The sequence below is a fragment of the Protopterus annectens genome, chromosome 8.part0 (assembly GCF_019279795.1).
Source record: "Protopterus annectens isolate FY-2018-M chromosome 8.part0, PAN1.0, whole genome shotgun sequence".
NCBI lineage: Eukaryota > Metazoa > Chordata > Ceratodontiformes > Protopteridae > Protopterus > Protopterus annectens.
Genome location: NC_056741.1, coordinates 1,324,408,203 through 1,324,433,431, shown reverse-complemented (window position 1 = coordinate 1,324,433,431; position 25,229 = coordinate 1,324,408,203). Strand labels below are relative to the sequence as shown.

Below are 25,229 nucleotides of genomic sequence, written 5' to 3'. Positions count from 1 at the left end.
GCATCATTACTGAACATCCCACTTATCTTGGAATATTTGGCAGATATGTTACAGAGTGGCCTCTCATATTCGTCAATAAAAATACATGCATCTGCTATTTCAGCTAGATACAACACTGATCCTCCTATTTTTTCTCACCCCTTACTAAGACAATTCCTCAGGGGAATCAAGAACATTAAGCCACCAAGAAAGGCCCCAGTGCCAGCCTGGGACCTCAATTTTGTCTTAGAAAAACTGACTCTATCTCCTTTTGAGCCAGCAGCTTCAGTTGACTTGCAATTTCTCTCATGGAAAACAGCCTTCTTGTTGGCAATTACCTCAGCAAGAAGGGTTTCGGAACTACAGGCCCTAATGGCAATACCACCCTTTATTATTTTCCACAGAGACAGGGTTTCATTAAGGACCAACCCTACCTTTATGCCAAAGGTGGTTTCTAGGGTATCTCTAAATCAAGCCATTCATCTGCCTGCCTTCTTCCCCAATCCTGAGAATAAGGGGGAAAGGCTTTTACATACCTTGGACATTCATAGACAACTTCGATACTACCTGGACAGAACCAAGGCCAGTAGGAAGTCTGAACAGCTTCTTGTAGCTTACGCCCCTGCAGTCCAAGGAAAAGCAATTTCAAAACAGACTATTTCTAAATGGATTGGACATTGCATCAGATTCTGTTATTCCTTTCATGGAAAGACTGTTCCAGCCTATGTCAGACCACATTCCACCAGAGCTACAGCCACCTCTACAGCTTTTTTAAGAGGGGTGCCTACAAAGGACATTCTAGAAGCTGCTACATGGAGCTCCGTGCATACATTCTCAAAACACTACAATCTCCCCCTATATTCCAGATCCAGAGCAGGCTTTGCTTCGGCAGTCCTGCAGGGTTTGATTGCCACACCATCTCTTTCCTAGAGCATACCTCCTCCCCCAACTAAGCTATGGTATTCTACCCACATGTTATGACTGCAGTTGCATTCTTGAAGGACATAGTACAGTTTTGTACCTACCATAAATGTAGATGTCCGAGAGACATGCAACTGCAGTCGGGTTTTCCCTCCCTCCATACCCCTCTATGCTTAGGGTCCACTCCTATCCCCCTCACTCTTAGCTGGGGATATCTGTTATGGTGTATGTTTTATTGCTCATGTATTTGTTTGGAATCCTGTTTTTGTCTTCCAATTTGATTACAGCCTTCCTTGGAGGGCACCTGGCATCTGGGGCAAGAAACACTGAAGAAAATGGCGTCGGCTGATGCTTATATACTCCAGCCGCTCTGACGTCTGAGAGAAATGCGACATCAGCCGACGTCGGACCCAGACTTTGGAATCCGGCCGACCGAGGGCTGCCTGAGGCAGGACAACCCACATGTTATGACTGCAGTTGCATGTCTCTCGGACATCTACATTTATGGTAGGTACAAAACTGTACTATCTGGGTGCTTCCCTTGAGATTGTAGACATATGTGAAGAAAGCCTTATGATTGTCTTTATTAGATGTGGCCAGTTTGGACTCGCTTTGGAGGATTTCACTAGTGCTCTTATTTGCTTATTCAGGCTAAGGAGAGATTGCTTCCAATTAGACATCTGCTCCTTCTTGGTCCTGGACAACAATTGTTTCCTTTTATTTTAGAGTTTATTTATTGCAGATGTCCACCAGACAGGTTTACTCTTCTTTGAGGAGGAGGATTTCGTCCTGTCTGGAATTCCTGATTGCATGCAGTTTATAAATGCTCATGTAGTACTTTGGTGTAAGTTTGGACATATGTGCCAGTTTCTGTGGAGGGGAGGGGGCTGTGAAGCTGTTTATACCTTCCCTCAGGAGGTTGTAATCAGCTTTGGCTTTGGAGAAGTTTTTTATTTGATTAGTTGGGGGGGGGGGGTCGGGAGAGATGGTGACTTTGAAAGTGACTGCTTTGTGGCTTCGAAAGTGACTGTTTGTGGTCGGATCTTACCAGGAATTATGACACTGTAGAGATGCTGCAGTGGTTACTCATGTTGGTTAATACCAAGTCCAAGATATTTTCGGGTTCCTATTATGTGATCGCAGAGGCATTTTGTCGAATGCGTCTTGATCGAATATAAAAGAACGAAAAGGCAAAATAGCGAAGTGGTTTCTAAGTGAATTCTTTCCCTGGGAAAGAATTCACTTGGACGCTTCCGTTACTTTGCTGTTTTCAGCACTGTAGTGCGATCTCAGAGTTGGTATATTTAAGTAGGGGGGGGTGGGGGCAAACCCCCACACTTTATGTAATGTTTTAAATTTTTTTTTTTTTTTTTTTTTGGAACAGCAATTTTTTTCCCCTTGGAAAAAAAATTGCTGTTCTGAGGTTTTGACATTTTAAGCTTTCGCTTACATGGGGTAGATTAATCATCATTCGCTTTTGTAAGCGTTCGATGATGTAATATAGACCCGATATTTTCACCTCTTGTGGTGGTATCAACCAACTGGTCCAAGGCATTTGCATTGATGAAATCAAGGACTCTGGTCCAAGGCATTTGCATTGATGAAATCAAGGACTCTCAGGGCATTTGTGTTTTAGTATGAGTATTTCTTCCAATCTATGATTGGATAGTTAGTCGCCCAGGATCAGGGTAAAGGGTTGAATTTTGAGTCAGAGTTGGAGGTCTGTAGCTAGCTATGATTTGAATAGGGATCTTGTCAATTGTTAACTGCACCTGGAATATTTCCTCTGCCTCATACTGTTTGACTAGCCTAGAGGTGTGTATGTCTTTTATATATATATTTTGTTTTGCTGCCCACGGCTTGAGGTCTGAATGAATGATAGGATGAGCAACCTGGTATTACTCCTCTTTTTCATGGTGTACAGTGAGTAATCATTTTCCACAAACACTCTACTGTCTCTCACTTTTAGTACTTTGTCTTTCTGGCACAGTTAGTCAGAATCAAGCCTTTCTTTTGGCAGGATTGCATCTTTATTATTAAAGTTCTAGGCTGCTTTCTCATGACCAGGTTTGGAGCAGACACATTGATGTGCCCTTTCAGTTAACTCCTGCTGTGGAATACCAGTCCAGTTGCTTATTTATGCTTTCATAAAATTAATGGTCTGTTCCTACCAGCTTCACTGGTACAGCAGAAAATCTCAGGATGTCCTTCAAGGATGCATCTGCAGTCCTTACAAATGGGTTGTCCTGTCGTCAGGCAGCCCTTCGGTCGGCTGGATTCCAAAGTCTGGGTCTGGCCTCGGCTGGTGTCGCACTTCACCCAACGTCATAGCTGCAGTTCTTCGGGTATAAAGGCATCGGCCGACGCCATTTTCCTCAGTCTTTCTTGCCGCGTGGCGCCCAAAGCAGAAGCTGTTCGCAAGTGCCGGTCGGTCAGATCCAGAGATTACTACTACCGAATACTACTTCGAAGACTTCTAAAAAGCTAAGTACCCCGTTGGGGACACTTTCTTGCCTCAGCCGATGTCAGAAAAAGTGAATAACTGTTTAACTTGTGGGAAACAAATACCTCATAAAGATTTCCACTCTTACTGCTTACCTTGTTTAGGCCCAGACCACGACGTAGCAGCTTGTTTAGCCTGTGCTTCTTTCAACCGACGAACGCTTAGGCGTCGGTCGGGGTTTGCTGAACAGTTTTTCGGCTAAGATTTTGCGTACATAATGCCGTCGGATCCTCCGACTACTCAAATTGTTAAGAAACGCAAAGAAAAGGACCGACACTCGCGGTCCGCGGTTTCGGCCGAAACCACGGTTAAGCAAACCGCAAGTGTCTCTGTTTCGGCCGAAACCGAGCAAACGGTTCAATCTTCAGCCGAATCCATGACTACTACCGAGGCCCCATCTACCCTAGTTGAATTGGCCTCTGAAGTTTTACCTACTACTGTGGTTTCACAAGAATTATCGAACACCATCCCTTTGGATGTTTCTACCCCAGCACGTGGTGCTGCTAGGCCTCCTGCAGCCATGTCTATAAAGGCCTTTGCCAGGGCTAAAGCAGCCAAAACTTCTAAGTCTGTGCCTGTTAAGCCCCCCTCTCACAGGCCCAGTTCCAGTTCCCAAATGCTTACTCTGGCAGAGGATCTCATCTCTTTAATAAGGGGATCCCAATCTCACCCAGACAGGGCCTCTCAACCTCCAGAAAAGAGACCTAGAGCAGAGCCCCTGAGCCAGTGTCCTCAGATGACTCTTCTGATGATACAGACAATACAGACCATCCAGAGGCTCCTTTTTCTACTTATGAAGATTCCGATGCTGAAGAATCGATTCCTTCTGCCTCTCCACCAGAGGAATTTTCCTTTGGGGAAACCTTACATGCCATGAGAGAGCAATTCCAATGGCAGGGACAAGATTTCTCAGATTCAAGAAAAGGCTTAGGACCTTTTACACTTACCGCAACATAGGCCTTTAGCTATACCTCCAGTTCTTCCTGTTGTGGATGATGCATTTAATGATGCTTGCACTGCTCCTGATACTTTACCTCCAGCCCCTGCTAAGCCCGATAGGTTCTACAGGGTCCCGGACACTCATCACCATTTATACAAGGCTCCTTTTGCAGATCCTGAGACTATCTCCCAGGGGCCTAAGGCAGTAGCTTCGACCTCAGCGAAAAACCCTCTCCCTTCTGAAAGGGAATCCAGGTCCTTAGAGAGATGGGGTAAAAAAGTATACACCTCTGCTACTCTCTCAGCTAGAGCTTTGAACTGTCAGTTTCATATGATCCAATACCAAGAGTTTATGCTTGATCAGTTAACTAAGAAACTGTCCTCTGATGATTCCTTAGATAAGAAATATGTTCTAGAAATGGTGAATAACATTCAGCAGGTTAGTAACCATTCCTTAAAATGTGGCTATGATGCACTGGAGGCTTCATTTAGATCAGCCATGACTGGCACAGTTATAAGAAGGCATGCATGGTTGAAAGAACAGGTCTTGCCGGATCATGTTAAAGCAAAGCTATTAGATGCTCCTATGGATAAGGTCAGTCTATTTGGTTCTCCTGCCCAACAGGTACTGAAGAAAATGGAAGAGAAGGCAAAATCTGTACAAACAGTGAAAGATTTCTTACAGGTTCAGCCCCCAAGGTTTAGCAGGAACTGGCCTTCCAAAAATTGGTCCTTTCCAGACTCCTCTAAAACTCGGAGAGGCAGGAATAGGCGTTCAAGAGGCAGAAATCAATCCAGAGGTGGTGCCTACAGGGGACGCCAGTGGCAAGGCAACAACCAACAAGGCACAGACACAACCACTACCACTGCAACAGGACCATCACAGTGACTTGGCTCTGACACCGCCTACCAGGGAACAAATAGCAGCACCCTTAGGCGGAAAGTTAGCCTTATTTTCAAAAAACTGGCAATATATCACAAGAGACAAGTGGATTTTGCAAACTATACACCAAGGCTACAGGTTTCATTTCCACACTTTACCAGTCAAAAGAGGAATGCCAAACCTACCACCAAATCAAAAGACAGAAGCTCTAAAACAAATAGCTCAATTAGCAAAGATGAGAGCTGTGGAAAGGGTACTACCTACAGAACAAGGCAAGGGATTTTACTCCAGACTCTTCCTGGTACCAAGAAAAGAGAAAAATTGGAGGCCTATTCTCGACCTGTCCGCTTTAAACACATTCATCATTGTTCCAAAATTCAAAATGCTGACCCTACAGCAACTTCTTCCCATGCTGGGCAAGGAGTATTGGCTGGTAACTCTAGATCTCAAGGAGGCATACCTGCACGTCCCCATACGACCAAATTGCAGAAGATACCTCAGATTTCTTGCAGGATCAGAGCATTATCAATTCTCAGCATTGCCCTTTGGCTTATCTACTGCGCCCAGAGTGTTCACGAAATGCCTGGCATCAGTAATCGCTCACTGCAGGCTTCAGGGAATCCAAATTTATCCATACCTGGACGACTGCCTGATACAAGCGGACAACAAAACAAGCTGACACAAGACTTACAAAGAGTCATTTGCTTACTACAAGCCCTGGGATACACAGTCAATTTAAAAAAGTCAAGACTGATACCATCCCAAACAATAACCTTCTTGGGTGCAGAATTGGACACAGTAAAACAAATGGCATTCCTAACTGCAGAAAAACAAGAACAACTTCCTCTCTACTTCTTGGCATTAACAAAGCAGAACAAACTAACAGCAAGGAAAGTACTGCAGGCCTTGGGCTGCATGGCATCCTGCATAATCCTGGTCCCCCATGCCAGACTGCATATGAGAAAGCTACAGTGGTACCTAAAGAATTTATGGTCTCAACACAGGCACAGCTTAGAAACCGAAATACCACTAATCCCATGCCTGAAACAAGAGTTCCTCTGGTGGTCTCAGGCATGCCAGCCAAACCCAGGTTTGTCCTTCCACAGCATTCAACCAAGCCAAACCATCACAACGGACGCCTCAGACCTCGGTTGGGGGGCCCACATGCTGGACAAGTGCATACAAGGCTTATGGACTCCAGATCAGCTGCACCTGCACATAAATCAAAAAGAAATGCTGGCAGTAAAACTAGCAATCCAGAATTTCAGACCATTCCTCCAAGAAGGCCAATTGATGATAAGGACAGACAACACCACAGTCATGTGGTACATCAACAAACAGGGAGGCACTCATTCATACCCTCTATGCCGAATGGCTCTAGACCTATGGAATATGGCTCTGAGTTACAACATTCAGCTACAGGCAATATTTGTACCGGGAAAAGAAAACATCCTAGCAGACATGTTAAGCAGAACTACCTCGGATGCTCACGAATGGATGCTACACCCGGACATCTTCAAGGCCATCACAAAGAAATGGGGACTGCCACAAATAGACCTATTCGCATCCCCACTCAATCACCAGCTCAAGAAATTCTGCACAAGGACATACCACCCACTTGCTTGGAAGGTGGACTCTCTATCCTTCAGTTGGAAAGGCCTGACAGCATATGCATTTCCACCTCTTCCTTTGATGCACAAGGTACTACTGAAAATCAAAGAGGAATGTCCAAGGATAATTCTGATAGCTCCAGATTGGCCAAGACAACATTGGTATCCATTACTGAGGAGCATGTCTCGGGGGGAAAACGTGGACACTACCCCTGATTCCTTTGATGTTAACTCAGAGCGACTACAACATCCTGCATCCAAACCTGAAAACTCTGCAACTGACTGCCTGGAACATTGCATAAGAGCAACTAACCCAGATTTATCCCAAAGGGTTAAAGACATTATCCTTGAGGCCCGCAGACCTTCAACAAGAAGGAACTATGCAGGAAAATGGAAAAGGTTTCTCATTTGGAGTACTGAAAGGGGGAAAGATGTGTCAAAGGTAGACATTGCCAACATCCTGGAGTATTTGGCAGAGCTTCTCCATACAGGCCTGTCCTATTCCTCCATCAAGATACATGCATCAGCTATTTCTGCAGAATACAGCTTCGATCCCCCTGTCTTTTCACATCCTCTACTCAGGCAGTTTCTGAGAGGAATTAAGAATGTAAAACCTCCTAGGAAACCACAATTACCAGCATGGGACTTGAACTTTATGCTAGAAAAATTGACACTTCCCCCCTTTCAAACCAGCAGCAACAGCAGATCTTCAACACCTATCCTGGAAAACTGCTTTCCTGCTGGCAATTACTTCAGCAAGAAGGGTTTCGGAACTACAGGCTTTAATGGCAGTACAGCACTTCCTAATCTTCCATCAAGATAGAGTGTCCATGAGAAACTAATCCTACATTTATGCCTAAGGTGGTATCCAGAGTGTCTCTAAACCAGGCAATCCACCTACCTACCTTCTTTCCCAATCCACAGAACAGGGAGGAAAGACTGCTGCATACCTTGGATGTACATAGACAGTTGCGCTACTACCTGGACAGAACCAAGGGCAATAGAAAAACTGACCAGCTTCTGGTAGCATATGCAACAGGAAGGGAAGGAAAAGCAATTTCCAAACAGACAATCTCCAAATGGATAGGAAATTGCATTAGATTCTGTTACTCCTACCATGGAAAGCAAATTCCACAGAACTTAAGGCCTCATTCTACAAGGGCTACAGCCACTACCACAGCTTTCTTACGAGGAGTGGCTACCAAGGACATTACAGAGGCTGCTACTTGGACCTCCGTGCATACATTTGCCAAGCATTATAACTTACCTCTATACTCTAGATCCCGAGCAGGGTTTGCCACTGCTGTTTTGCAAGGGATCCTAACTACACCATAATTTCTTCTTCCTCCTCCCCTAGTTTGGCTATGGTATTCTACCCATTTAGGACTGCAGATGCATCCTTGAAGGACATAGTACAGTTTTGTACCTACCATAAATGTAGATGTCCGAACAGGATAGCATCTGCAGTCAGGATTACCCACCCTCCTTCCCCTCTGTGGTATTCCTAGGGTATTTGCCCACCTAATAGCTAGCTGGGGGGGGGGATTTCTTATGGTGTATTTGTTTGTATATATGTACATTCATGCTTATTTTTTGTGTTTGCCTTCTACCTTTTGGAAACATTGGCATTTATCCAAAAATTTAGCTATCCAGGAGGGCAACTGGCATCTGGGGCAAGAAACACTGAGGAAAATGGCGTCGGCTGATGGCCTTTATACCCGAAGAACTGCAGCTATGACGTCGGGTGATGTGCGACACCAGCCGAGGCCAGACCCAGACTTTGGAATCCGGCCGACCGAAGGGCTGCCTGACGACAGGACAACCCATTTGTAAGGACTGCAGATGCTATCCTGTTCGGACATCTACATTTATGGTAGGTACAAAACTGTACTTTTCCCTAGGTGCTCTGTCCTCTGTCTGTTTTTTGAAACCTCTCTTCATGAGCAGTCTTATACTCAGCCTTTTCTTCATTTCAGCCTCTGATTTTTTCAGTTTATCACCTCATCTGAATAGAATCCACGGTGGTGCAGCGGTAGCGTTGTTGCCTCACAGCAAGAGGTTCTCCCGTTTGTTTCTCGGCTGGAGTGTGGGGAGTGCCTTCTGTGTGGAGTCTGCATGCCCTCCCCGCAGTTGGGTGGGCGTTCGAAAGACATGCGTAAATGGGCGTGCCTTCGTTGAAGGTTGGACGTCGAGCTGGCACCTCGGCTTTTGTGAAAATCTACTGCCAATCATTATCGGACCGGAGTTCCGCTGTGGCGACCCCTAACCGAGAAAACCCGAGAGACAAACGGCATCATCTCATCTGAATATCTGTTTAAATCTTTTTTTCCATTTTTCCAGCCTTTTGTTGTTTGAGCGTTTCATTTATTTTAATTAGCACTAAGTACATGTGACTTTTTTTTTTTTTTTTTTTTTTACTCTAGATTACTGAAAGTCATGTCTTGCACCAAAGCTGGATCTTGTACTGCATTTTTTTGAACAGCTGCAGAATTCTTTCCAGCCAGTGTTTTCTCCCCTCCTTTTTGATTGATTTTCTTTCAGGTTCTCTGAATTTCTTTTTTTTGCTGGCATCCAGGCAGTACACTTACAGCCAATTACTGAAATTTACCCAAAAAGACAAGTTCACTAGCCCTCTTTTTTTGAGTTTCTGTTTTCACACTGGGAGAGCTGAAATTAAGCTGTTACTCAGTGTGCAGCCATCCTGGAAGTCTTCAATTAACATTTTCTATTCTCTTAATGGAAACACTGTAGTTCTTAAATGTGAGTTATCGGGTTTCTCATTACAATTTCATTTGCTTTTAACAAAATTGTTTTATCATTTGACACAGAGGCAAGATACTGTTTGCTTATTTAGAACATTTGTTAACCAGATTGGTAAATTGACTCGAGGACCCTTTTCAGTCACAACCCAAGCCCAAAGGTAAACACAGACATGCATTTAATGTAATTAGTTACACGTTATTCAGTTATACATGTACACACACTGATCTGAATTTGTATTGTGTATCATGCACCAGAAGACAGAACTAATGAGCAGCTGATGTCTTCTTACTTTAGGAGCAGCACAAAGCAGGAAGCATGTTAGGGTAGAAGGGAGGAAGAACACATGCTTGCACCCAGTGTGGTTTTATTACATTCCGTCTGCTTGCTTCTAGGAAAAGAGAGTATAGGGCAGACAAAAACATACTTTTAATATTAAATTTCTTTATTTTACAGGAGCCCATATAAGATTGGTGCTGGAACATTTTCAGCTCTTCCTACTCACCCACTTATAAACTGTAGTACACAGCTGTTCAGCACAGTAACTACAGGTAAGTTGGATAATGAGAATTGCTGTAATGAAATTCTAGTCAATGTTTCTGAATGGCTTCATAAGTGTGTCATGCTAGTATTTCAGTATCAGTTTACAGAAAAATTTTCTTAGGTCACTGTGTCAGGAATATTCATTAATGTAGCTTACTAATGTATGCACAGTCTGTAAATATTTTTTCCATTTGATTATATGCTTTAGTTGATTTAGATTAGTTCCACTAGGCCTTTAACCCCTTTTCAGAGGATACCTAAGGTGATGGTGAAACAGACTAGGGAAACTTGGCCACAGCACTGGAAAAGTCATCTTTCCAGTAGGTGACATGAAACATTTTACTTCCTTTAGAGCTACCACGAACCCCAGCAGATGTGACCTTGGTTTAATGACCAACTGAAGGATGATGTTTTCAGGATGACGTATCTGTTCTGGAAAAATCTGATGGGGCAATCATTGGTGATTTCATGTTCTTTTTTTTGCTGAAGCACAATAGAGATGTCTTAGCTAGTTGGTAGGACATGTCAGACACATGACAAAAAAAAAAACAAAATACCAGTAAAGAAGAATAACCACAGTTAGGTCATCTTGTGCTCTATGGAGCACTTCTAATGTTGAAGACTAAAAAAAATAACATCAGTCATCATTAAGCAGTATATAGGTAAGAGCTGTCTAGCAACATCATGAAAACCATACAATCCATAGCACAAATAAACCAGATAGTTAAGAATCTACAGCCATAGCCAACCTTCTGCCTTCAAAATATAGAACACCACACTGCTTCTCACAATTTGGAACAGCTGTGCAGACTATAGGACATTTGCAAACAGCTAGGATGGAAGCTTTCCAGTACAGACAGTGGCAGTAATGCCTTCTCCATATTTAGACTAGTTAATGCACAAGAATGAACAAAAGGTGGAGGTTACATGCCTGAGTTTCTCCACGGTCCCATGCCTCCAACCCCCTGCTTTTAAATATTGGCTAAAACCTTGTTCACCCCCCATAGTGCCGTTATGTAGGCATTACCAGCCTTTTAAACATTCAACATAGCAAAACCAACCCAAGAAAATCTGAGGGTGTTGCTGTTCAATGCTAGAATTCTACACAAGAAGCTTCCATCTCTGCAAACACTCCTCACCCTGGAGAATGTAGATTTCTCTGCAGTTAGAGACATGGTTTTGAGCCACTGAGAAAACCCTATAAGTGCAGGGCTGAACCCAATTCAAGTATAACTTGGACCATTGGATGAGGAATCGGAAATTTACACCTCGTCTGACACCTGTGTCTCAAATAGGTAAAGACAGCCTGTAAATGCTTGACCATGCATGCTGAAGTCTGCATATACCCCTGTAAAACAACCTTAAACTGTCAGCCTAACAGATACATTTGGGAAGCAAGACTAAGCTTAAAAAGCTACCCCTTGGGGTTATTAGCCTAGTAATCACCTAAGAACTTGTCAACTTACAGAGCATATTAAAGTTCTTTTGATGCCCAGCTGTCTCCCTTTCCTTGCCAGAGCAACCAGTTGGTTATAACGTAACACTTTCCTTTCACGATTTTAAAGCAAAGTAAGTTTTTCAGTAATTATAATGTAAACAAGTGGGGATAGTACGTTTTATGATGTATCCAGTTCAGTCTTTTAAAAAGCATCTCAGTTTGCGGAAGTACAGGACCCCTGGTGGAAATGCCATACTACATCCTCTCCTAAAAAAGCAACTTTAGTCATCTAGCAATATAGGTAGGAGCAGTCATGCAACATCATGGATACCATACCATAGCACCAACAAGCAAAACAAATAAACTACAGTGATAGCTAATCTTCCATCTTCAAAACGTGAACACTGCAGTATCTCTCATAATGTGAAACAAATGGACAAAATGTAGAACATTTACTTTCTAAGAAAGAAGCACACAGGTTAAAATGGTTTTAATGCCCAGTCATCTCACTTTCACAGGACCATAGGAGTTTTAACGCAACCATGCCCCAAGGCCATTTCCATCTTGCCAGTGCCCACTCTTAGGCCCTTCCTGTGTTTTCCAAGGAAGCCCAGTCCAGTTTTACCAGGGGTGAACTTGTAAATTCCCATCCAGTTTTCCAGCTCTGTTTTTTTAATAGGCAAACAGTATGTCACATTGCTTAATCTGGAGAAGGAGTTTGTTCCAGAGAAGGGGTATGAGCTACATGACAAATCTATCCCTCTTCCTAGTCTTTATTTATTGGAATACATTTAGGTTTTTAGCCGTAGTATAAGCTGGACTGTTTAGTTTGAGGTTAATAAGTTCTTGGTCTACTGGATCCTTTATAGCCCTATAAGCAAGCCGTCTCTATTCTTTCCAGATTGACACCACCACATATACTTTCTTTATGGGTCTTCTGTTTGGTCTGTTCCTCATAAAATGTGTTGCTGATAGTATGTCATTGACTATAGCAGTCACTAAATATTATTAATACCTGGTTCCATGGTGCAGAGCAAGGATTCTCAGTTGTTTCCCAGGCATTTGGTGTTTGACTAGTAGCTTGGCACTGAAAGAACCAAGCAGGGAAAGGGAGGAATGAAGGGACATGGCATGCTTCCACTTCCCTGGAAAGGGGAAGTATGGCATACACTGGGGCATAGTGCATTGTGCATACTTTGCAGTGGAGACTGGGAAGTTCACTGCTCATGCCTTTCGGGGTGGGGCAGGGATGCCTTGTGAGAATGCCCCTTGTTTTCTGCTGTTAGCCCATTACACATCTCTCCTGTATATCTCACAAGGTGTTCGCATTAGGGATGGGGAAACTTAAAATAATTAAAAAAAAAAAAATGGAAGGAAAACCTCAAACCATTAGTGATGACTGTCTGAATGATGACCCTCCACCTGGTTGACCCTGACCTCAGTGATGGTGAATGAATGGGCCAGTTGGCAATGGAGGAGGGCTGATGATTGACAGACATTTGGGGCAGAGAGTGAAAAAATATTAATAACAACAGACATTTGAGTTTCAGACTTCATGTCCTTCAAAAAGGTATGCTAATAAAAAAATAAAGAAATGCTGTAACAGTATTCAGAAACGATCGAAAAAAATAATTAAAGAAAATAGGACAAGGACCTTGTCAAAGATTTCTTTACTTTGAAGGTTAATAAAGTAGGCTTAGGATAATATTTAAATTCAGTTGTTAAGAGTTATTATTAACTGCTTGGCTTGCTTTAACAAAATTATTGGAGTTCCAGTTTCCAGTCCAGCAAACTGTACTGATGATGATCGATGATAATACTAATAATGGCTTGCTGCAGTTATATGCTCACTTTTCCCTATTTTTTTTCTCTATTCCAGCCAAGTTTCCTTCATGTCATGCCAATTTCTACATTCCTGAGAAAGTGGTGCATAACTGAAAATATTTATAGGCTAGTTTGTCTGTGCATTGGGGGAAGTGTAGTCTGCCACTTCGATCACCAAATTCTTATTATGTTGTAGGTACAAGATGATCTGTTGTTCGATCTTTGAGAGATTGTGGGGCATTATCCCAGATTCCCAGAAATGAAAATGTAGATCTTTGAGAACCATATTTTGGAACATATGAACCGAATGTTGCAGGGGAGGCATAAAGCTAGATTTATGAAATTTAAATGTATTATCAACAGCCTCAGTTGATGATGAGTCAAAATGTAACCTAAGACTTAATAACCGACAAAGTGTCATAACATCTTGTGCCAAAGATTGGGTTAAATATAATGTGGAGGCTCTCGGACAGTTGAGCAATTGGTGCTTTTGCATGCATATGCCCTTGGATCCCGGCCCCAAATTTAAACAGATAGACCCATTTCTTTTATCAGCTAAGGATGAGGGCATCATTTCAAAGACAACCTTGCATCATTTGACTGTGTCTGACCCTAGGCATCAGTACTTATTACCCAAAATACACAAAAATGTGCATGATCTTCCGGGAAGATCTATTGTATCTGATCGGGGGTCTGTTACGGAACCCTTGTCACAATTTTTGACACAACATCTTAGACCGCTTTTGAAATATGTTAGGTCTCGGATCCAGGACACTACAGACTTAAAAATCATTTTGGATATGCATTTGGAACCAGGTTGGTTGCTCTGTACTTTAGATGTGATGGCCCTTTATACTAATATTCCTCACTGGGCTGGTTTAGAGGCTTTGGAACATTGGCTATATCAAGATGAACTTTATCCACCTGGGTTCAGTACTTTCCTTATCTGTCTTGCTGAACATGTACTCACCAAAAACACTTTCTATTACCAGGGAAGATGTTTTTGGCAGGTACAGGGCACAGCTATGGGAGTGTCATTTGCTCCCATTTATGCTGACCTTTTCATGGCCTTTGTGGAGGAACAACTTATTTATGATCCCACCCACAATCTATTTCTTGATGAAATTGACATATGGTGACTGTACCTTGACAATTGCTGGATGGTTTGAAGGGTTGATGTTGCCTGTTTGCATGAATTTGTTGAATGCATCAGTGGCAATAAGTGGGGTATACAATTTACAGTCAATTATCATGTGGTACAAATTATATTTTTGGATGTTTTGGTTACAAGGAATATGGATCAAACTTTGGATACCCAGGTATTCCGTAAATATCCACAATACAACTCATTATTGTATGCATCTAGTTTTCATCCACCACACATTACACGTAACATCCCTAAATCGCAATTTCTCCGCATGAAACAGATTTGTTTTCATCCTGATTGATTTGACCATTTCAAACATGACCTCATTAACAGGTTTAAGGCCCAAGGGTGTAAAACTGGGACAGTACCTATGGCAAGTAATTGGGCTTCCTCACAGGATAGGAAGGGCCTTATTGTTTACAAGAAGAAACAGCAACATGGTCAGTCGGATATTAGATTAGTAACCACTTATGGACGCAACACTAACACATTATTAGACAGCATCAGTAGGCATTGGAACATTCTTTTAGCTGACCATAGATTATCAGAGATTTTGCATGACAAATGTCTTTTCTCTTTCCATAGAGGCAAAACCCTTGGGTCGCATTTCAGTCACTACAAACCTGTATCTACCATGGGGGGGGGGGGTCAGCAGTCCCAATGCACACTAACAGGGGATCATCTATATGGTTGTTTTCCATGTGGACATTGTGTGCATTGTGCTAGGTTGGTGAAATTCAAACCGTTTACCAGTAAAAACACAGGAATAGTTTTTGATATAAAATTTCTGGCTAATTGTATATCGGATTGGGTCATTTATCTGGCAACATGTTCCCGTTCGGCCTTTTACATAGGACAAACCTCCCGACCAGTCAGGATACGGATATCCAAACATATGAGTAACATCAGGCAGAAAATATTAACTAATGCATTGTATAAACACTCTTTGGTACACACTACAGCTAACTTTAGGTTTACCATTATTGACAAGATCACTGGGGATAAGCTTAACAAATCAGGTTGGCACACCATACTTAACAATAAAGAGAAGAAATGGGTTATCAAGCTGGGGGGATTGTTTCCACCTGGTCTTAATGAAAAATTATAGCCACCCAATCAGCAGGAGTATTGTTTTGTTCATGTTATATATAAGGGCATCATTGATTTTGATTCTTTTCACACTGAAGAAGTCATTATTATATTTTTGCTGAAACCAGTCTGTTTTTGCCTGAATAACGTGTTTTATTAAAGTACAAGGATTATTACACCACTGTGTGCTGGCCTTTTGATTTTTGTTCTACATAAAGGTGTTTTGGGCCGTGCAGTTGCCATACTTGCAAGGGTTGGACTTCAAAGATTACATTCATTCTTAATTGAAGAAATTTTACCAGAGTGCAAGAGAAATTTTCCGCTCCCCCAGTAAATGTCTAGGGATCTTTTACATTCACTATACCTGTAACCAGTTCAGACAGATGGGATCTGGATTTACCATATCCAGCTTATCTGAAACTAACCAGTATTGATTTACTGTGCAACTGCTCAGTAAAAGAAGTTATATTTTGAGTTATATTTTACCTTTTACCTCTTGATTTTTACTGGCATAACAATGTGACTACAAGGGATACTGAGCAGAAGCTACTGGGAACATTGGCGTTTGATGTAAAAGACATTCAGAATGTTAGTTTGACTGGTACAGCTAGAATGGTAGGTCAGACTGAAGACTATAAATGACTTCCCTTTGTACAAGGTTAGCTCTGTGTACTTAATTCATTAGTTGCATATTGCTTGTGTGATTTTTTTCATAGAATTTGACTTAAATTACTAATTGTTTTACTTTCTTTGAATTCTGTGGTCACTGTTTGATTACTCTTTTCTTTTAAAATATTTTTATCTCTTTGTAGCTGAGGATGTATTCCTTAAATGAGTACTCCATTAATGATTTATTTAATGCTATGCATGTATAAAGGTAAAACCTGATAACAGTGAAGACCTTTGTTCCTCATGTCAAGTGTTAGATGATTTGCTTAATATTATTATGAGTAAATTTAGATATACCGAAGATAATGCTTGTAAATCTGTTAGATATATTAATGACTGGGCTGATAAGATAAACAGTATTGGCCAAAATGCAAATAGAGCACATTTTGGAAAGAAAGCGTCCACTGTCAGTAACCTCTGTTAAACATAGTACTACTGATTACAACTTTGGCATTCAGGATGCAAGTGTTCAGTAATCTGAGGATTCAGAGCATTTGGAAGAAAGTAAAAAGGAAAGAAATTCACAAGTAATTTGGAAGAACTAGAAATAAATCACTGACTGTAATGCAAAGAGAATGTTTACTAAAAAGGGCATCCCAGATCACAATGATGATAACATTGTTCAGTCATAGACCTTCAGTCTAAAAAAGTGACATAATTTTCCAACAGACAAGGTAGAAAGAAGAAGCAAGGGAGAAATCAAAACTGAAAAAAAAAACAAATTTAGGAGAAAAGAGGTTAAAGAGCAAAGTTGACTACATGGTACAAGCTGTGGAAGTACAGCGACAACTGGGTGAGAATTGTATGCTAGCAAATGAAGTAGGCAGTGAGGACCATTGGATTAGTAAGACTGATGGTGATGAAGATAATTCCTTTGTAACAATCGATAGAGCAGACATTATTGAATTAGTACAGGGAGATTCTTCAGATCTGGTCAGAAGTGATGTACTGACTAGAGATGTCCTTTCTTATCACGGTTGCAGTATTCTTTACTCTTGGGATATCCTGCAAGTACAGCCAAATGTCCAGCCAGCATACAAAAGCCTTTACAGGCATTGTACATCAGATGTATGTCCTACGTGCAAGGTGTAAGATACATATGTGACATAAGATGCCTAATCCTCAGAACTACTTTGTCGCCAGTCCAAACACTACCACTGAAGGTTTGTACGCCGTTCACTGAGTTGGCTCATCCTACCAAGCCTTCTAAAGATAAGTGCCCCGTTAGGTTTCCTTCCTTTAATTTTTCCTCCTTGTAATTTGTTTTCATGCCATCCAGGAAGGGGAAATGTGAGTGTGGGAGGCAGTATCCTTATAAAGATAGACACAAGAAATGCATTTTTTGTTTCGGAGCTACATGTGACAATATACAGTGTGACATTTTTCAGACATTTGCCTCTGAGATGCACTGCAGTCATCTGTGTTCCCTATCTCTTTCTATAGAAAACCAATGTTTGAAGCTTTTAGCTCAGGGTACTATGACCGAATCTGCCCAGCCTGAAGTTCAGCCACCACTAAAGAAAAAGGTCAAAAAGGCATGTACTAATTCAGCTGCTGTCCAACCTCTACTGTACAACTCCATCGGGTTGAATGAAGAACACAAGAACTATCCAGCGCCAGTGTCATTTCCCTCAGCCATGACTCATGGAGCAGTCTGCCCGCTCATCCACCAAGGTTGCGCATACGTCTGGTGCAGCTGTAGAGGGATAACGGACGATTAGATCTGAGGAGCTTGGGGGGGGGGTTCCCAAATACGGGGAAGAGGCACCCGGTACCCTCTAGGCAGGGAATCTGAATCTCCTAGATTTGTTAAAGTAGATTTTTTTTTAAAAAATAAACCTCAAAACAAACGTGGTTAAGGATCCTCACAAAGAGTGGCAGGACATTACTTATGGGGCTTGTCTCTCATCTAGTCAGGATGTACTAGACGAGTCTTTGTGGGTTGTGTTTAAGCAGCTTTATTATGTACAAACACATAGGGATTGAAGCTTAACGACTTTAACTTAGATAAACTTCTATGCAAACTAGCTATTGCATTCATACGTGCTCACTGTGTGATTGCACACTGAAAATGGCACTGAAGCTAGCACGTGCTTGCTATTTAGATCTACATTCAGTCCTTGAAATGCTTCTTAAAGATGCAGCACACACAAGCTGTTCTATAGAGCTGTTCAATGCCCTTATGGCCCTAACCCCCCCCCCCCCACAAGGGTTATCTATCTTTGCTTCTGCTCCCTGATGTTCCACCCTTTTTAAAAGACGTAGGGACTCACCAGACCTTATGCAGTTCTTCCTTTTTTAGCTGCCTTCTTATAGATACATTTCCAGCAGCTTTTCAGGCACCTGACTGTCAACATCCAGCCCCTGAGAAGCCAGACAAAAGTCCCCGAGGATCGTAAGTATCTGTATAAAAGTCCTTCATCTGATCCTGACATTGTTTCCATGTCTACAGATAAGCCATCCAAACTGCTATTTTCTTCCAAGCTTTTGCCTTCTGACCAGGACAGCTGTACTGTGGAGAGGTATGAGAAAAAGTGTACACTTGCCTTTAAGGCCATTAATTATCAGACCCATATGACTTCATATGTTCTGGCTTTTCTCTCCCAGCATGGGAACACAGGGAGGATTTTGACTGATGTGCCTAATTTGGCCAGTAAGACTTCTGCCCTTTTATCTGTTGAAGTGTGCCTCTCAGGTTGCTCACCATTGCATTAAATGTAGCTATGATGCTGCTGATTTCTCTTATGGCAGCTGCATTTGGCTTCTTCATGAGGAGAGATTCTTGGTTGCACCTTGAAGCCTTACATGAAGACATTAAGGCCAAACATTTAGATTCCCCCCTTAGGCAACCAGAATCTGTTTGGTACTGCTGCAGCAGGATAGGGGTAAGTTTGTGCAGGACGTGAAGCAAATCTTTGTTTCCCCTGTCCCTAAGTTCCAGAAGAATTATCCATATAAAACTCCTTTTGTCCGTAGGCAGCCTAGACAGCCAGCAAGAGGGTTCCTAAGCTAATTTTCCCAAACAAACTCACTCAGATTTCCAGTGGCTAAAAACCTTCCTTTCCTGACAAGTCTGCCTCTATCTGACTTCTGGCCTACCCTACCCTCCCCTCCCCCTCGGCCAGATTCCTTGGTCTCTCAGGCTGATTCTTTCTTTTCTTGTTTGGTACCAGATTCTGGTTCTGTCTATTATCCTAAATGGTTACTTTATGGTTTGGAAGTCCTTTTTTTCATTTTCTCACCTTCTGCAGCCACCTCCTTGCCAGCTCCCTCATTTTTCCTATGGTTCTGCAGGATCTGGTGGAACAAGGAGCTATACAACCTACCCCCTTGTCACAGCAGGGAGTATATTTGTATTCCAGAGCATTTCTGGACCCCAGGAAGAAAGGGTCATGGAGGTCCATTCTATACCTGTCTTTTTTTCAACACCTTTCTCAAGGTGTCTTCCTTCAGGATGTTGCCTCTTTAACAATTTCCCTCTGTTGCTTCCACAAGCCTTTCTGGTATCTCTGCATTTGAAGGATGCTTACCCTCATGTGCCTATTCACACTGACTTCAGGAAGTTTTTATGTTTCTTTGTTTCTTCCTGTCATTGTTAGCTTTGCCCTTTGGTCTTTCTACAGCTCTAAGTCTCTTTTTTTTCCAAATGTTTAGTCCCTGTGGTAGCATTCTGCAGACTTCAGGGAATTCATATATTCCCTTATTTTGTTGACCTTTTAATTTAACCCCCACTCTCAGCATCTCCTGCTTCAGAATCTACACTTCACTATGCTTCTGCGCAGTGTGAGGTTTACCCTCAGTCTCAAGAAAAGTCTGTGTTGACTCCCTCTCAGGACCAGGTGTTTTTGGGTTGCAGGATGTCGATCATTCCAATGTTGGCTCGTCTCACACCTACCAAGGTCCTGTCTTTTATTGCTTATTGACAATGTTGACTTTGTCTTCCAGTCCTTTCTGCAACAGAATTTCTCTGAACCCTGGGGTACATGGCATCCACCATTCCTGGGGTTTCTTTTGCCAAGCTCCATAAGAGGACATTTCAATGGTATCTCAAGACTGTTTGTTTGGCTCCAGCACTACCACCCTCTTGGAGTATCTGGTCCCTGTGTTACCTTGTTTCAAGCTTTGCTAGTGGATTCAACAGGTTTTACTGAATTCAGGTCTGCCTTTTTGGGTTCCTCTCCCTTCTCGGGAGCTGTACACGGATGCTTCCAGTCATGGTTGGGGAACCTCCTCTAACAACCTAAAAGTCCATGGTCTTCGTTCCTGTCAGCAACTGACAGACCATATCAGCATCAAGGAGTTGAAGGCTGTGCTTTTAGCTCTCCAGGCTTTTTATTCCCTTTGGGTTTCAGGTCCTGTAATAGTTTTTACAGACAAAACCACAGTGATGTGGTGCATCAGCAAGCAAGGGGGTACAAAGTCATTCCTCCTTTGCAGGCTAGCTGTTCAAGCTTGGGATTTTGCAGTTTCACTTGTTTGTTCAGGTGGCTTATATTCTTTCAGAGCACAGTCTAGTAGCAGACTCCTGGAGAAGGTCTAGGAAAAATTCTCACTAATGGATGCTTCGCATTGTAGTGTTTCTGGACATTGTATGTTGGTGGAGTACTTTTCAGGTAGATCTTTTTGTTTCCCATCTGAACAGTGTCCCCAGTTCTGTTCCAAAGTGCTAAATCCTTTGGCTTGGAAAGTGGATGCCATGTCTTCTTTTTTTTTTCCCTGTATGCCTATACCCCTCTTTCTCTACTATCAGAGGTCTTGCACAAGATCATATGAGGCCACCTAGAATCTTACTAGTGACTCCCTTTTGAGCCAGTTAGCACTTATTCCCCCTTCTATTTCACCTGACCAGGGCCAGTCATCACAAGTTACCTCACAATATGGATCTTATCACACAAGATAAGGGATCTCTTGTTCACTCTCAGTTGTCCATCTTTCAGTTGACACTTTGGGTGATAGGGCTTTGATTCCTTTTTGACACCAGTTTTCTGAGGACATGCTTCGGGTTTTGCAGCAGGCCAGAAGTCCCACTGCTAGAAAATTATGTATGGCTAAATGGAGGGCGCCTGTGGTCCTTTATCTGTGAGAGTTGCTAAATTCTTGTTAGACATATTCATCGCTTAAAGTTCATTTGTCAGCTATTTTCACTTGTCTGCCTCTGAATCCAATTTTTCCTTCTACTTTTGAAGTCAAACAATTTTTAAAAGGTGTCTTTCGTAACAGACCACCAAGAAAAACTGTTCCTTTTCCTTGGAACCTTAATTTTGTTATTGAGAAATTGACTCTATCCTTTTTTGATCCTGCTGTTTGTTCTTCCCTACAACATTATGCTTGGAAGACTGTATTGTTGGTGGCTTTTACTTCTGCCAAGAGGATCTCTGAACTTCAAGCACTCATGACAGTTCTTCTTTTTTTTGATTCTTCACAAGGACAAGGTGTCTTTGTACCAGTCCTCCTTTTATGGCCAAGGAAGTTTATGGTTTGTCCTTGAATCAGTCCATTCATCTTCCTTCTTTTTCCCTTCTTCACAGACTACTAGTGAGACAGTTCTTCACACTTTGGGTTTGCATAAACAGCTGAAATATTACTTGAACAAGACAAAACATACCAGGAAATTTCAGCAACTTTTTTGTTTCCTTTCTTGCCAGGAGGTTGAGTTTGACTGTGTGTAAGCCAACCATCTCCTTCTCGTACTCAAACTCACTTGCCTAAGGGTTCCTTGACTTTAAATCCAACTCCATGGACCGATCAGCTGGTTGACACCCCAGCAAGGAATGTCAACATCCTGAATCTGTTCCTTATCAGTACAAGGGACCACTGTAAGCACCCCCACAGTGAGGTTTTCCCTGGTTGAGATCTGACCACAAATTAGTCTCATTCGAAGTAATTATCACACCTGACATCCCCTAGCAGCAGCTAAAGTAAAAAAAAACTTCTTCAAAGCAGATTGTCAGCTCTTACGGGATGGTATAAATAGCTTCACTGCACCCCCCCCCCCCGAGATCGAATTGGCAACTATGCTGAGTTCTACACCAATGCTTTATACAAACTCCTGTATAGTTGCATTGATGTGGCCATACCTGATAGGACCAAAACAAACTCCTCAAGGAAGAGCAAACCTGCCTGGTGGACATCTGCCATTAACAGGCTTTACAGTAAGAGGAAGAAATTGCTGTCTGAGGGAGCGAGCCCTAAACTGGAAACACCCCCTCCTCAGCTTAAACAGCAAATAAGACTTCTTGTGAAGTCCTCCAAAGCAAACTACAAATCCAGATTAATTTCCTCAACTAAGGACAACCGTAAGGCATTCTTTATTTATATCCACAGCCTGAAAGGAAAGGCCCTGATTTGTGCCAAACTGATAGTGAATGATAACACATATACTAAGCCTGTGGACAAACCTAACCTGTTGCCCGACAGGTTCTGTAAAAACTTCACTCTCCTGTCCCTGCCACATGTACCCCATGACACCCCTGCTGCCTATCCCCTACCTTGCATCTCTAAAGAGCAGCTCATAAATGCCCTCTTTAAGGCCAAAAACACATCATCTATGGGACCTGATAACAACCCAGGCTGTGTCCTACTTGGGCTCCAACAAGAATTAGCAACACCATTGGGTACTCTCTTCAGTCATAGTCTATGCACCGGCTTTGTCCCAGCTGAACGGAAAATGGGGCCACTGTTATTCCCTTGCACAATGGTAGTGCTTCCACTGGCCCTGGGAACTATAGACCTACTAGCCTAACTAGCCTTATCTGCAAGGCCATGGAATGAGTAATCATGAACATTATCAGTAAAGATGTAGGTAATCTCCAAACACTTGACCCTACTTGGTTTGAATTTGTCAAATGAGATCATGCCTGATAAAGCTGGTGGAGTTTTTTGAGATGGTTACCATGGCCCTGGACGAGGAGAAATCTGTGCATAAAGCCTACCTAGACTTAGCCAAGGCTTTTGACAGTATCCCCCAGTCAGGCATCATTGACAGTCACCCAGCTAGCTATCAACCCATATATCATTAGATGGGTCGCTAATTGGCTCACTGATAGAACCCATATAGTCAAAATATGGAAAGCCACCTCCAACAGCAGACCTGTAACTGTAACCAGTGGTGTTCCACAGGGATCAGTCCTGGGACTGCTACTGTTTGGAATCTGTTTCTCCGAAGTACAAACAAAAACTAAAGATCTGTGGCTGACCAAGTTTGCTGATGACTGCAGACTGGGAGTGGTCATAGAATCTCCATATGATGTCAACATCCTACAAGAAGGATGCTCCTGCTAACTACCACATCAAGTGGCGAGAGACCTGTGCACACAGGTTGACAGCAATCTTATCTTTGATCACCATGTCTCCACAGTGGTAAGAAGGGCATTCTATAGTGCTCATCTCATAAGTAAGGGCATTGCCTCCAGAAAAAAAAGTTCTAACCTCCCTGTACTCTTCCCTCACCAGGCCAATAACTGAGTACAACGCCCCATTTGGTATATACCTTTCCTGCACCTGCAGCAGTTGGAAAAACCACGAAGGTTCCTCATAAGGAAAGTTCAAGGTCTTCAGCATTTGTTCTATGCAGCAGGTCAAATGGTACACTAGTTACTCGCTCTAAAGACTTTAACCTGGTATGTGACCTTAATAGAACCAGCTGGAGGGACAGATTTGTCTCCCAGAAGTTACCACACCTTGGAACAAACTCCCACTTCATGTCAAACCTCAGTGGCCCTCTTCAAAGGCAATCTGGACATTTGGATGGTTAACCGGGTGCCACCTGTGTCCCTCTGGGGCATGGGCATTAGGTGCTGATTGTAGAAATAAGGGTAGAACTTGGCTAGGCTTGTAAGGGCCCTAAGGCCATAAGCCTAGTAACTTCCTATGATCCTGTAATCTTTGATTTCTAAGGCCATTTCTTTTTGCTGTTCTTTTCATGGCAGGCAGCATTTATTTTCTGTTTGTACTCATTCAGCCAAGGCAGTGACCTCCTCTTGAACTTTTTTTCTAGGGTCTCGAGACTAGATACATCTTGGAAGCTGGCTCCCTGGTGTTTTGCTCACACTTTTAACAGACATTACAAGTTGGATATCATTTCCAGGACCAGGCAGGTTTTGCTAGGACCATCCTACATGGGTTTGTGGAGGGCTGTTTTGTGCCTTCCTCCTGCCATACTTTCCAGTAGCTTTTGTACTGTACCAAAAGTAAAGAGTACTGCAGCAGTAATAAGGGCAGAATTTATACAGTTGTGCAAGATCTTACCATGAAAGTAGATTTTTTTACATTTATTTACCGGGAAAGTCTAACTGGACAAGCTGTCCTTTTTCAGTGGAGGACCGGGGAGAAAAGCTCCGCAAATAAACATGACAGAGACGCTTATAATGGAGAATATTTATACAAAAGGGAAAAAAAAACACATATAAGTGTATGTCATTTAACAATGTAGTGGTATCATGATAACAATACTGAGTAAATCACAGATACAGAGTATAACGTAACAGTGTCATAATAATGAAAATACATTCAAAAGTGGTCGTAATCAGTCATTTGTTGTGCTTGTATCCATCCTACTGTATTCACACAAATGACTCCTAAATGTTAGATGTTTTAAGGTGGATAGTAGATGTGCTACTTCTCACAGTTAAAGCAATCTGCTCCTCCCTCCTGCTCCCTGTTATTTTCTGTTGTCCTCCTCCTGATCGAGGGATCTTTATTGCATCCTTTTTTCTTGCTTCTCTTCTTGAATGTACATGATGATGCATTTCACTAGAGTTGTTAGTTTTCTTCTGGGGTACTTCATTTCTGAGGATTAGGCTTCTGTATTTCATGTGTACCTTACACTTTGCACATAGGGCTTGCATCTGATGTACAATGTCTGGAAGGTGTAAAGGCTTTTGTATGCTGGCCAGATATTAAGAGTAAAGAATACTGCAACAGTG

At 42.4% G+C, this 25,229-nt stretch overlaps 1 protein-coding gene across 4 annotated transcripts in view; it reads left to right on the top strand.

Moving 5' to 3' along the window:
• NLRX1 (NLR family member X1) overlaps window positions 1-25,229 on the top strand; it is a 498,840-nt gene that overhangs the window by 128,733 nt on the left and 344,878 nt on the right. For all 4 annotated transcript variants that reach the window (XM_044080859.1, XM_044080860.1, XM_044080861.1 and 1 more), the window contains one exon: window positions 10,052-10,146. In XM_044080859.1, coding sequence (XP_043936794.1) covers window positions 10,052-10,146 — 95 coding nt within the window. The remainder of the gene's footprint in view (window positions 1-10,051; window positions 10,147-25,229) is intronic.